This window comes from Vespa crabro, chromosome 6 (assembly GCF_910589235.1).
Source record: "Vespa crabro chromosome 6, iyVesCrab1.2, whole genome shotgun sequence".
Taxonomy (NCBI): Eukaryota; Metazoa; Arthropoda; class Insecta; order Hymenoptera; family Vespidae; genus Vespa; species Vespa crabro.
In genome coordinates this window covers 10,808,075-10,822,598 of record NC_060960.1, presented here as the reverse complement: position 1 = coordinate 10,822,598, position 14,524 = coordinate 10,808,075, and the positions used below count along the sequence as shown (strand labels likewise).

At 26.0% G+C, this 14,524-nt stretch overlaps 2 protein-coding genes across 6 annotated transcripts; both read right to left on the bottom strand.

Moving 5' to 3' along the window:
• Positions 1-714: 714 nt before the first annotated feature.
• On the bottom strand, positions 715-5,704 carry LOC124425056 (vacuole membrane protein 1-like). Of its 4 annotated transcripts, XM_046964836.1 has the most exons (7): positions 5,392-5,704; positions 4,716-4,780; positions 4,191-4,410; positions 2,094-2,435; positions 1,498-2,007; positions 1,137-1,406; positions 715-1,055 (listed from the first exon to the last, which is right to left on the bottom strand). In XM_046964836.1, the coding sequence occupies exons 4-7, from the start codon at positions 2,418-2,420 to the stop codon at positions 924-926; spliced, it is 1,239 nt and encodes a 412-aa protein (XP_046820792.1). In that variant the 5' UTR covers positions 2,421-2,435; positions 4,191-4,410; positions 4,716-4,780; positions 5,392-5,704; the 3' UTR covers positions 715-923. The 4 variants fall into 4 exon arrangements, with proteins under 4 accessions (XP_046820792.1, XP_046820793.1, XP_046820790.1 ...); XM_046964837.1 differs by lacking the exon at positions 4,191-4,410 and having other exon boundaries at positions 4,716-4,815; positions 5,392-5,703; XM_046964834.1 differs by lacking the exon at positions 4,191-4,410 and having other exon boundaries at positions 5,392-5,703.
• A 518-nt stretch (positions 5,705-6,222) lies between these two features.
• Positions 6,223-14,243, bottom strand: LOC124425059 (palmitoyltransferase ZDHHC2-like). Of its 2 annotated transcripts, XM_046964840.1 has the most exons (10): positions 13,647-14,243; positions 13,420-13,446; positions 13,206-13,300; positions 12,990-13,110; positions 12,705-12,928; positions 12,502-12,631; positions 12,283-12,409; positions 10,958-11,044; positions 9,682-9,812; positions 6,223-8,410 (listed from the first exon to the last, which is right to left on the bottom strand). In XM_046964840.1, exons 1-10 carry the CDS (start codon positions 13,792-13,794, stop codon positions 8,400-8,402), a joined length of 1,101 nt encoding a protein of 366 aa, XP_046820796.1. In that variant the 5' UTR covers positions 13,795-14,243; the 3' UTR covers positions 6,223-8,399. The 2 variants fall into 2 exon arrangements, with proteins under 2 accessions (XP_046820796.1, XP_046820797.1); XM_046964841.1 differs by lacking the exon at positions 10,958-11,044 and having other exon boundaries at positions 13,647-14,230.
• Positions 14,244-14,524: the final 281 nt, after the last annotated feature.

Genomic DNA, 14,524 nt, shown 5'->3' with positions numbered 1-14,524 from the left:
ATATTTATACAAAATTTATTTTAACTTAATTATTATCATCTAATTACTAATAAGAAATATTTAAACTTCACAATTTAAATGTTTCAAATTGTAATAATAAATTTATATATTATTTATTATTATCTTATGTTCTGACATAAAAAAAATATGTTAAATAAAATGAAGAAAATCAATGTACAGCAAAAACAAATAAATAGAGCGTTATCATTACCTCATTAGCTTTTTGTACAATAAATTGAATACTACTAATGACTTCTCAATGAATAGATCACTCTTATAATATATTTCATTGACAAATGTAATAAGAAGCACTATCATTATACATGCTACATATTTTTCCTTTTATTCCTTGAACAAATATGTTTTATTTATTAAAAAGTATTTTTCATTGTTACCTATCAAGTAAGACAATACCTTAATGACCTTTATCATTGCCTATTTTAATACGATGTGTAAATTTGAGATACATGTACATAAAAGTACTATGTATTATTTATACCTTACAGCTTATTTGGGACATGAAATATTTTCATTTCTTATGGTTTAACATTAGAGTCTAAATCCGAGTGGTTCAAAAAGCCAGACTATATCTAAAATTGCTTTTTGCTTTGTTTGTTACTGTCTTTTATTTTTTTTTCTTTTTTACGTTTTGAACTTTCTCATCGGTAAAATAATTCTTATTGTAAGATGTTACATCAAAAAAAAAAAAAAAAAAAAAAAAAAAAAAAAAAAAAACCATTGAGATTCAGACTCTATCCCGTATTATCATAAGATTAAATAAAAGTAACTGCGCAGCCCTTATGTATATGTAGTAAACAAAGCATCAACAGCTTACTGTTATTTCTTATATCATGTCTTATATAGCATCTTACATATGGAACTGTTTTCACCATTACAATGTTCCAATCTATTCATCTTCAATTTCAGTCTGTAGAAGATTTTACGCGTCTACGGTGGTGATTTCGAGCTAATGCATGAATAATTGTCACTAGAAAATAGCACACCATCAATATTACAAATTTATCAAAAAGCCAAGAAATCGTTGTTGTTCCATCCTAAAAAAATATAACATTGACATATGTTAATGAACTTAATATAATAAAAAATAATTTAAAGGCTTCACTCGATAAACTAACCATTGATTTTTTACTATGTAATTTCTGTTTTTGTTCAATAAGGTACTTTTTAAGTGGTTCTTGAAAATGCGAACCGACAAAGGGCACAATAGCCAATAGGCTAATAAATTTATCTAAAAGCTCTTCATTAAAAGCTATTATCACTGCTAGCTGTTGTATGTGCATTTTAATAACTGCTTTTCCTATAAGCGTTGCACCAAAAAATGTCCAAAATGGAATAAGATAATGTCCACAAGTCAAGCCAGCAAGATCAAATAATGGATTAGGTATCTGTTTAAATTAAAACAAAATAATATTTTTATTTAGATCACATATAAATGTTTCAAATAAGATATAAAAGAAAAACAAAATATAATCATACCGATGCACAAGCCAAAATACCCCAGAAACCAGCTTTTTGAACAAAATGTTTCATAGTTAATTTCAAACGCATTATTAATGGCACATCTTCACCATTTTCTAATGCCTCTAAGGCTTCTAATTCCTTCAAATCATCTTGAGCAGCTTCATCGTTTTTATTACTTTGTCGACTTGTTCTTGCGGCTCTAGCCATAAAATATGGTGGCAATTCACCAAGTGCAGTACCAGCACCCCAGAACATAGCCTCTACCCGTACTTTTCTCATAATATTTAATATACCCGCTGTCCATAATGGATCAATCACCGTTGGACATACTATTTGATCTGGGTATGGTGGTTCGGGAAAATTTAAAGACCCACACTCATATGCTGCCATTGTTACGGCTGCTATATGAGGTCCCAAATAAAGCACAAAAGTGTGTAAGCCAGTACCAAGGCCTACACTAGACAATACACCCAAACCTACCCAGTACAACCACCATATAACTTTTGCTTCCCATGCTTTAAATGTCTGTAAAATTAATAAAACGCATTTTTCGTATTAGACAATTTGACAATGAGAAATGTTTGAATATATTCTAAAAAAGAAGGACTTACTTCTTGCTGTGGTCCTGAAATTCTACTTAATAACAAAAATAATGCTACGAGCGAAATTGTACTCAATACAGTTCGCTTATAACGTAATGTTTTCTTTCCTAATGAGAGTATATCGAGTAACAGTTCTCGAAAGAAATAGTTTAATGTTGTGATTGGATGTTGCCATAATGTTAAATGATCCGCATCTGCACACACTTCATTATGCTGTACACAATTTGTTTCTTGATGCGTTACTGTGGATGATATTTTTTCACTCGTAGTCCATTGTGCTCCATTAGTGGACGCAGAATTCTTAGCACGTTGAACAGCTGTCGTACTTTCAACCATCTTTTCTAGTTGAATCTGAAAAGAGAATAAATAGAAAGAAGAAAAAAAAATCCAAAAATAAACGACATAACAACAATACAAATTTTACAATTTCACAAGTCTTCGAATTTTTTGTATTTGTTGAATAAAACAAAATGCATATATATTTATCAAGCGTCGATATCAAGCACATTAAAACTTGTTCCGTTTAACTATCAAAAACTCTTATAATACTTTTGAAATATCAATTGTTATGTCTAAAAAAAAAAGCCACATACGATCCAAAAAATACAATATACAAATGAATATTTCTTTACTAATTTCAATACCATTTGTCGCGAAGCTACTATTTTAATTATTTTAACAATAAATTCAAGTTCAAATAATTATTTCTTAATAGTTTAAATATAAAATAATTTTACTTCTTTGCATTCATCGGTATTTATGTCGATAACAACGTAATCTTTAAAAAGACTGTCCTCAACAGAACTAGTCATCCTACTCTTTTAGTTTTAATAACAATGAAAATCGGATGGACGTGTTTAGTAAGATAATGTCATTGAACCAAGTACTTAAATAATAATATTGTTAACTTCGATAATAACACACAAATGAAGCTTAAATCAAAGGTCACATGTATGTTGGTGCAATGATTTACATAATTGCGTGAACAAATCGCTTATTAAAGTTTTGTTTAAATAAATCGTGTTTCTTTTTTCATTGTGCTCATAAAGTTATTATTTTCTTTTGTTCATAGATTAGTCTCATAATGCTTCATGGCTTTTTTTTTTTTTTTTTTTCTTTTTTTTTTTATAATCGTTATCAAACAATCGCAAATTCGTCCAAGAAATATACGCGTATATTTATGTATTTATTATATTCCGGAACGGACTGTAACTTCCGTTTATAGTGGAAATTTAATTTTAGTTGAGTCACGAACGATAAACTTCTAACAAAAAAAAAAAAAATGTAACGCTTTAGATTGATCAATTTGCTCGATTAAACTAATACCAAATATTATTTCATTTTAATCGCTTAAATCTTTCGTAAAGTATCAAAGAGGAAAGAGGATCTAAAAGAAGCATAAAGCATTGCAACATTAAAAAAAAAAAAGAAATAAATATTATTTACTTTACAATCGAATTGCATCTATGCAATATTGTTGAATTATTTGACCTCGGCGAGTTAATCTAGAACGAGTAACTTTACTTTATCGAGTTTTTATTATCCGACGTGTTAAAGATAGTTAGCGATAAAAAAAAAAAAAAGAAAAAAAAAAAAAGAAAAAAAAAAGAAAAGAAAAGAAAAGAAGAAGAAAAAAATATATAAATAAATAAAAAATAAAAAAAAATTGCAAGCACTCTAGCGTTGTTCATAAAATATAAAAATAACTTGAAAGAAAATAATGAACACTCGAATGGAGAACAGATGAACGTACTTTTTATTAGAGCTTCTATAAACGAAGACTTTATAATTACGTGAAGAGGAAAAAAAAAAAAAAAGGGGGAGAGAAAAAAAGAAAAGAAAGAAAAAAAAATAAACTGTAGAGATCTCAGGATTTCTCGATTAGAGACTTAAAAATGACGATAAGTTTAAAATAAATACTCTACCACAAGAGAATTTGTCACATCTACCACAAGATTGTCATCGATAATGTGACCATTCTGGTTTTCCTACGACGAATTTAATACGTAGAAACTATCGTTCCTCTTTAACGATCGAATAGCAAAATAAAAAAAAAAAAAAGAAAGATGATGAAACAATCTTATAAAGCCTCTAGCATTGACTTACATGTCGCAAAGGGGAATATACTTCGATTTTATTTAAAGACCCTTTCAAACTTTTATATCCAGCATGAAGGAAGATGTCAAAAAGAAAATAAGAAAGAAGAAATAGAATTGTTCATTCTATTATATAATAAATCATCGTTTCTGTTTGACTGTCATATTGAGACTGGACGATGATTTAAAAACAATTCTCTTTTCGTCTAACGTCACCTTAATCTTGTTGCCTGTGAAATAGCAAATGAAAGAGAGAGAGAGAGAGAGAGAGAGAGAGAGAAAAGAAAAAAATATTCCAAAATAAATTATTGAGCGTTAACACGACTTTATGGAGCAATGGAAAGATTCATAATTTCCAAATATTCAAAAAGCTCTAAACGAGATAAAGGAAAATAGAAAAAAAAAAAATCCCTTTTCTTCTTGGATACATTCAATTAATTATATTAAGCATTCAATGATTGTTGTTCAATCTTTCAAATTGGCAATCTAATTAAAGGGTATTAAAAAAACTCTTTTATTTTAGCCGTGTACTTACACAAATGTATACGTTCAAAATTAGAGCTCCTTTTTGGAAATACCCTTTGCATTGCCAATTTTTGCCTGTAAGGCAAACAATTTTAATATAATTCCATTATCTAAGAACAAATTAACATCATTTTATATTCATATTTAATTTCTCTTTATTTCTCTTTAATTTAATGTAGTTATTCAGAAGGGAAAAGAATGAAAAAAAAAAAAAAAAGAAACAATAAAAAAAGATAATATCGTCGTTATTGCTAGTTATTATCAAATAATATCAGTACTATTCAAAGTTTAATAGGTTAAATACACAGTAAGAGATAATTTAGTAGTCTACTATATAAAAGTAATCAATTATCTACTTCTTTGTGTGTTGTAGATAGGAACTTGAATGTATAGATCAAATGACAAATTCAAGTAAAAAAAATTAAAAGCATTGTAAATTTTTTGTTATTTATAAAAAGTAATAATTTTTTTTATATTATCGTGCAGAAAAAATGTGATTTCATAGAAATGTATACCAGACATTTTTTCTTTTTTTTCTTTTTTTTTTTTTTTTTTTTTTTTTTTTTTTTTTTTTTTTTTGTAAGAAGTATGAAAAACAAGGCAAAGTATTTTTGATTATTCATCTTGTAAAGTTCAATATGTCTTTTTTAATTCTTTTGATAATCGAATAAATATAATCAAGTTACCTTTGAATCTCAGTGTACTGCCACTAATATTTGTTGAAGGTTAATGAAAACTCAACATAACATGGAATTATTTAAAATCATCCTTTGTGAAATGCACATTTACTCCCAATATGAACAATTTATCAGTCACGTTACATTATTTTAAGATCCCATTTTACTTATCCCAAAATATCATAAGTTGTATAATAAAATTATCTAAAAGCTTCGTTCCAATGACGAACTGTCTTTAACAGCGTTATTTAAGGTCCTGTTAAAAATTTAATTTTAACTTATATCAATGTATGGATACACAGTACTACTCGTTACCGTTTGACGACTATGGTCTATGCATGCTTCCATGCTACATTTCTTGTCGGATTTTTATCAAATTTTACTGGATAGGATACACCAATTATATTTACAGTAACAATGTGTATAAGATATGTAATTGGTTGAGAGGCGTTAACATTGCATTTACGACCGATAGCGAATAAACTCGTGGCATATGATCAAAAATACTTAGACCAATGAGAAGCGTTTACAAAATAGCTACATTGTCATGTGACGAAGATCTACGTCTTCTGATTGGCCAAAGATAATTGCAACGTGATGCAAAGAAAAACAATGAAAATATATTTTTAATTCAAATTGATAGTAACAATATTCTTTTTAGCTTTATATATCTAATACATTTTTTATTATTTTAATATATCTACCAATTAAAGTAATAGTATGTTACTATTATTTTTAACAAAATCATTGTTAATTTGCGAATATATCGATTAGCCATTTTGTGCACATCTTTCGAATGATATTGAGCGGGAAAAACAAAAAATTTCTATAAATACGTAATTATAGCAATTCGTTCAAAAATTTAATTTATACATATCAGCAGATAAATAATGAACGTTGCAAGAAATATTGTTTCTATGAATGATGATTTGCGCCAGGTGAGCTTATTTCTTTATACTATAATACACAATTTTGTATAAAAACAGTTTTATTCATTCTAAACTTATGTTAAACATTTATAGCAAAATCTTCAACGAAAAAGATGCATACTTTTATGAAATTTAGTTACATATCTGCAACACAATATAAAAATTAATTTCAATATTGAAATATTCCACTTTATGTTACTAATAATCTGTTAACAAGATTTTGCTATTGGATAAATTTATATTGACATTTTGTTAAATAGAACATGGAATGAAATGAATGTAATATAAAAATTAAAAATTGCTATTAATGTTATATATATATATATATATATATATATATATATATATATATATATTTCATATGTATATATCTGCACCGAGAGGAAGCAAAAATTTGTTTATAAATTAGTGCTCATTGTCAAATGAATATTTGATAGAAATATATTATTTCCATAGTAATTCATAAGCATTATGAATAAAATCTAGTCTATTTGTTCAGCATTAAAACTTGAACTTGCCACGTAAGTGAACGATAAGACTTAATAAGTATCATTTTATACACATGAGATTAATAACTTATACTTAAGTGATATTTTATATACTATATATTGTAAACTTAAGCGTATATAGTCTGTTAGATGTGGCAGTTTGATCTAACGTGAATATAAAGTAGCTTGCATATAAAAAATTTTTCAGAACATAAAAGATGCTTAGAGTAAATCGACATAATATAAGTCTTCTCACAAATATATTACTTATGCATATAACATTTATCAGAAACTATGACTACCATTGCAAATGAATTAGTAATATTATTTTGCTTTTAATTTGTTTTCTTATGTGCAAACATTTGTTAACAATAATCATTTAAAAAAATGTGCTATACCTTCAATGAAAAATAAAGAAAAAGAACTGTTTTATTATTCTCTGCTTAAAGATATAAATTGTAATCATTTTAAAACATTGTATTATAAAACAATTATTATTTATATTAAAATGAAAAATAATGGAATATAGGAATTTTTAAACAGTGATAATCTCTGTTATAATATTGCAATAAAATACTTTTGAAAAGAAAAAATTATCAATAATTTACAGCTATATATGGATCATATATAGTATAGTTTTAACAATAATAATATCTGTCACGTTTCGATTTGTACTGAGATAATAGGCATATACCTGATCTCGAGAATTAAAATCACCATTAGAGCACAAAAAGATAGTTCAAGTATGGGGGTTTATAATTACATTGTCTTTGTAAATTTCAACTGAGCCAGCTCAGTATTTCAGCACTGCTATTGATCAGCAATAAAATTTGATTTTATCCATCAGTTAATCTTGATGAAACTATATCAAACAATGAATTAATATATTCAACATCACAATTTCCAATATAAATTTATAGAATGTAGGTCTGTGATGTTTTCCTTCTTACTTATGAAGATCTTTCTTATCGATATTCATAATGCTGAGTGATCATTAACGTTTCAATTTATATCTCTCATTTTGTTTAAAGGATATACAATTCTTGTAGGTGTATATACAAGACTCATATATATAGCACACTTATTTTATTAAGCAATATGCTTTTCTGTTAAGCAATAAAGAATAATGAAGAAAGTGTTCGAATAATGTAATAGTTATTCAAAATATCAGAATAAATTTATCATAATAATTTATATCATAAGTTATGCTAAATACTGAGCCACATTACACTATTTCATATAATTATATGTCTTAGAAAAGGTACCATTAATATTATGATCTGCCAACATTAAACATATTTTTGCACAAGGCACTCTGTAAACCCATGAATATATATATACATACATACATACGTACATACATATATATATATATATATATATATAAATTATTGTAAAATTTTGTTCTGATTATAACAAATAATATTTGCAAAATTTAATAAAGAATGACAGAGAACACAGGTTACAGAAATTCAATATTGTCTATGTATCTCGATTTATGAAACAAGATGAGAGATGAAGATCACAAGTACTGTTTAAAGATGTCAAACAATTTCTATTGTATCCACCAGTGGTTGATTGGCATTTACAGCATGAGGTATTACGGCTGTGCTGTAAAATATATGTATATATACAACATTAATATATAATATTTGTTATTTTTAAAAGCAACATTGTAAGCATTACAATACTATAATATATATGCTGGTTTGCTAATGGTTTGCTAATGATTTGGTTAGATGATATATAATTATGTTAAATATTATGATAGATCTTACTTAGTATTTTTATAACGAATAAATTTTTATAAAAATGTATAATTAGTAATAATATTTATTACTATATGAAATATGTAGTAAAAAATTAAATATTATTGTATTTTAATTGCGACGTGACCATCCATAGATTTTTCTTTAGAATGTTACAGTGACGTTTATTTTTATGTTAACATTAAATTGAATACTAACATTTTTATATTATATAATAAATGCCACATGTGTATTATATTTTATGCAAAATTTTGTTAATACGTTTTCTGTTTACTTCACGCATTTTGTTGGTAATCAAATATTCAAACAATTATTTTTCAAATTATACAAAACATGTAGTGAACATTACCCTGTACCAAGTACCAAAATTATGGCTTCTCTTATTAAATTCATTTGATAAAGATTGGACCTGCAGTCAATCAAAATCATATTACCATATTTACATATTATTCTCTTATATTAATAGATAGATTTTTATCAAAAAGGTATAAATAGAGATATTAATGTACTCATGAAATTTTATATTATTATTCTTATCATATATTGTCTCTATTAATACCATATATCCATCTCTTATGTATATTTATTAAAAATTAATAATATTTTTATTTATTGGTAAAATTCAAACATGTGCATTTCTGTACAGTATTAATACAAAGGAATAGTGTAAAAACAAACATCATGCACAAAGAGAAAAATCTATTTGTTATTATAATAAAACTGTATAATATATACAATTTCTCATAGAATACTTATTTGTGGATTAGCTACAAATAATGGTTATAATGAAGGACCAATGATTATTATAACAAAAAAAAAATTAGTAATTTGTAGTGATATTCTTCATTTCACTTCAGGTTGTAAATTCATTTAAGTTAGTATAATTTATTTGCATAATTAAATAGTATTTTTATATGATATCATAACGTGCGCTTTAAGCACATTAACGTGTAAACTTTCTAGTAAATGAAATGATTCCACAACACTTATAAGTACTTATTAATTTATAATATATAAAAAATTAAGTAATTCTTTTCCTTAATATATTTTGAATACAACTATAAATTCTGACTAATCTAACACCTCAATATAAGGATTCTTGGTCTAGAATACCTGATTGAGACATATAAGGAGATGTGGTGCCAAGTTCTGTTTCATCACCCCATTGTTGGGTTCCATTTCCCAACAGAGTATGTGTATCTTCATTGTACAGCCGCTCGGGAAAATTTACCCCATCTCCGAAACTGTAACCCATACCCTATCTTCTACTCTATGTCATCCTATATTTACCCTAAGTTTACCAGAGATGGCGTAACTAATACTATAATTAATAAGTTCTTCTTAATTGTTTAATACTTATCTAATTTTATACTTGTATTTGTTTCGATATTTACTTTTAGTTGAACAGCCTCTGATCTTATAAAAAATTTCTCTTCAGAATAGTTACGCCACTTCTAAAGTTTTAAAAATATTTTCTTGATGTAAAAACCAGATGCACAATACTTTTAAACTAAAGAGAATTATGTATCAATGAATTTAATTCAACAATCAACAATGAAATACACAATACTAGATATCTATAGAAACATTATGCATTTGTACATTAACAAAGAAATTCTTCCAATATTTTCATATCTTAATTATTTATATATATATATATATATATATATATATATTATATTGAACACTAGTATTGAACTTAAATCTTTTTTGAAACATTTAAATTTAACACATATCAACACTGTTTACAAAATGAATGTATAAATACAATATTAATATAAATGATTCTCTATATCACATGCCTACAATGATTTAGGAAACATCTAAGGAAACACTGTTTCCATGCATTATTTGTATGTCAGTCTTATTAAAATACAATTGCAAAATAATTGTTAAATTAAAGCTTCTCTAAGCTATAAAGTCCAACACAAACAAGTAGTGTTAGTATTAGCAAGATGGTATCAAAAAAAAGAAAAATTAGACACAAAGATTACTAAATTTTTAAAGGGCTTAAAGTATTCACAAGAAATATAATATATTGCTTGAATGATTAATGAAAATCTTAAATATAATAATTTCTCTTTATGATTTAAGTTATTTATCATAAATGCAAACAAATGCAACCAGGCATATTTGAAAATATTATTTTACACAATGTCATTACTTTGGAACTCCATCAAAAAAAAAAAAAAAAAAAAAAAAAAAAAAATAAAAAAAAATAAAAAAAAATATGTAAATCTATCAAGAAGACTCAGAGATCTTTCATGTATACATATATATGTTTATATATATATATATCGATCGCATATTTTATGAGTATTGTATGAGTTCCACAGTAAAGAATTGATGTTGTTACTACAATTGTATTTGACCTTTCTAAAATGCTGACCTGTTACGAGTACTGCCCATGGAATCATAAGTATTCGTTATGCCCTGGTGTTGCGAACGTACTGGATAGGTGACACCATTTCCAAGACTAGAACACATCCAATGCATCCAACCCAATTTAAGAATAATAATCGTTATTTCAATTTTCAAGAACTACTGAAAATACTGTATCGAAAACTCCTATTAATATATTTTTATCATTGATAAATTCGTATCTGTGATAAAAAAATCACAAATATGAATAAGAAAATATGTTTTCGATGAGAAATATCTATTTTAATTAGCATATGATACACAGAATGTGTCCTTTGCATAATGTAACCACTGGAAACATTACGAGATATATGATGCACTTAAAGAGCGTTATATAATTTTTTTCTCCATAATGAAAATTATATCTAATGAAAATTAAATAACTAAAGTCTAATCTATCTTTCTTTTGTACTATACTATTTCCACGCATGCAACAGCATGAAATAGATGTGTAATATAAAAAAAAAAAAAAAAAAGAAAGAAAGAAAGAAAAAGAAAAATATATAAGTTCAATCAATTCTACCTATTTTTCTTCCTCTGAAATTCATGCAAATTTTGCTTTATTTATTATTCATATATATTACTTAATTATTTATCATTATAGTTTATGGTTTTATTGAGAAAGACTTATCCCTATCAATAATGAATGAATAATGGAATTATGTAAGTTATATTTCAGGATAGAAAGTTGGCCTTGGTGTTTTACAAAGGCACATAATGCAAAGAAATATCTTCTGTGCATTTTCAGCAAATTATATATATATATATATATATATATATATATATATATATATATATATATATATGTATGTATGTATGTATGTATGTATATATATATGTACATACATACTTCCAACAATGTCATGCAAATTTGGTGCAATGAATTATTGTTTATTTTCATAAAATATAATATTTGAAATGGATCTTGCAGAAATAAATTCTGGATTTTTTCTGATTTTAAACATGAATCTTTTAGTAATGGCACATCAAATGACAAGGAAAAATATATAAAAAGCAATATGCACAACTACTATTCTAATTTCACATAATTACACCGGTAAAAATGAATGTTTACATTGACATTCAATATGAGCAGATATAAATATCTAAATTAAATTTCATGTACACATAGATTTATTATATTATGCTTGACTTTATTTATACGTCATATAAATATATTGTGCAAATGGTTTCTACTATTTCTTAAAGTAACATTTAATTTAATTATTTATAATATATATATAATCATAATAATCACTATAAATCACAAATATATAAAACATATATACTCACCTAGTAAAAACAGGAAGGAACCACAGCCGTGCATTATCGCCAAATACTTCTTGGAAATTATTATACTTTCCAAGACTAAAACCATCTTTGTCTTTTCCTGTGAGAAACATGGGAGGCCTGAAGGCTTCTACAAGTCAATGAAAATATAAATTAACTACAATTTCATTAGTATAATATGTAACTTTCAATGTATATGTATTTTTTTTTTTTTTTTTTTACCTAATGTTGATCTATTATGTAGCACAAGGTAGCAGTGATAAAAGAAAAGAGAATTAAGGCTCACTGCAAACATTAAAGCAGCAAAAAAGAGGAAGAGCAGGTTAAACCTACCCATTCCTTCTAATTCTCCCTATATACAAAAATTTATAATAAAATATTTTGTACATGTAATAAGAGTTGTCCATTTGAAGAAGTTCACTTACTTTCCAAAAGCGTATAACATATTGTAAAGATGTAGCTATTATAAATATACAATAAAGAAGGGCATATGCCAAGAACAACATAAAAAATTTGTAATTGTGGAAGCCTACACAGTTGTTTATCCATGGGCAATGATGGTCCATTTTTAAGACACAAGTACCACAAATGCTACAATGATGTGCTCGATCCGGCTTTATCAAGTGACATTTCTCACAAAATCGTATACCTATAAGAATAATCAATTGAAATAGAAACGTACGAAAACTTCACTCTACACTGTCCATTACCTCCTTTGATAGTACGATTTGTTACTGGTAGATCTTGCGCAAATCTTTCCAAAATCTGTCTAATAGCTTCTTCCGTTTCTGCTTGTTGTAGTTTTTCAATTTCTACCTCTGGTATTTTAAACTGTAAAAAAATGAACAAGCCATCACATTTTACAATGTAAAGTATAATTATTTTGATAACATATAATTGTTATAATATTTTCAAATTTTTGTTACCTTATCTGGAACAGATACTAAGTCTGTGAATACCGTTTGCCAATAGGACCATAAGAAGAGCAGAAATATTATGTGGAAGAAAATTAGATAGAAGGCTATAAACAAATAAAAAAAAAAAAAAATAAAAGAAAAGAAACATTAATTTTTCTTATCTATAGATGATAAAATAAATATCTTGAGCTTTGATAATTGGAATATTGTATGGTATACACACCTTTCTGAACGTCATTTTCTATCCTATCTGAAATAAAGTAAACATCGATGTTTAATTAAGCGAAGATTCAAATCTATATAAGGATACAAATAAGTAATGATAAATGTACGATATGTAGAGCTTGAATCAAACAGTCAATACTATGTTAATAATGGTATAATAACAATGACAAACAATTGTAATAATTATCTTATATCTATGTTTCTATTAAAATATATATTACTTACAATAACATAGTTGCACAACAAATGCGTAATAAGACCAAACAACGACAGCCAAGATGAAAAGTATTGGAATCCATTTGAGAATTTTTACACACCACCAACATGATTCACTTTGCTTCCCCATTATATTTATCGAATGAATGATATGCATGTATAGTTTAGTGCCTTTGATCCTTTAGTCGGTACATTATTTTTTACACATACTGACCGATATATCATTGCAATAAATCTTTGTAGAAAAAAATCTTAACATAGGTGACAGTATAAAAATTTATCGTATTATGAAAAAACACAACAAATTGCAATCCATTGCACATAACTTGCTTTTACTAATTACGAATGTAGAATATAAGAATATAAATAAAATAAAGGTTACGAATGGTATTTATTTCTGTTCATATAATACGACAGAAAATTAACTACAGTGGAACCAATTTCATGGAAAATAAAACAAACTTATGATATTTTGGATGGTATAACACTTAAAGCTGAAATCGCATCCTTGAAACATCACCACAATTCTCTTGTATCCAGTATATCATTGGAATATATAGATAAGTTTGGAAACGCGTTATACGTTTCTTCTTTATTTCTTATTTTATTATCTAATCTGGATAAATGCGATTGGATAATAAGAATTAATGGACGTTCCTCTAATTATTGAATAATAATATTTCTAAGATGGAATCCGATGTTTTAAAAGAACATGATAACGTATACATCACCGTTAACATAATTGATTTTAATTATATTTACAACGAAGATATTTTTAATCTTTTAAAATTCTAAAATAATAATTATAAATTAATTAAGAAATTAAATGATATGAATAAAGATTAAAGAATAATTTATTAATATTAAAGAGATAAAGATCGAATTTA

Excerpts from the sequence above, each read along its gene's own strand:
- LOC124425056 (XM_046964836.1), bottom strand. The coding sequence starts at position 2,420 with ATGGTTGAAAGTACGACAGCTGTTCAACGTGCTAAGAATTCTGCGTCC. Across the intron at positions 2,008-2,093 it reads TTTCAGGACCACAGCAAGAA|ACATTTAAAGCATGGGAAGC; the intron begins GTAAGTCCTTCT and ends TTAATTTTACAG. Across the intron at positions 1,056-1,136 it reads TACATAGTAAAAAATCAATG|GATGGAACAACAACGATTTC; the intron begins GTTAGTTTATCG and ends ATATTTTTTTAG.
- LOC124425059 (XM_046964840.1), bottom strand. The coding sequence starts at position 13,794 with ATGCATATCATTCATTCGATAAATATAATGGGGAAGCAAAGTGAATCA. Across the intron at positions 11,045-12,282 it reads TTCCTTCCTGTTTTTACTAG|TCTTGGAAATGGTGTCACCT; the intron begins GTGAGTATATAT and ends GATGTGTTCTAG. Across the intron at positions 9,813-10,957 it reads ATGGGCAGTACTCGTAACAG|TTTCGGAGATGGGGTAAATT; the intron begins GTCAGCATTTTA and ends TATGGGTTACAG.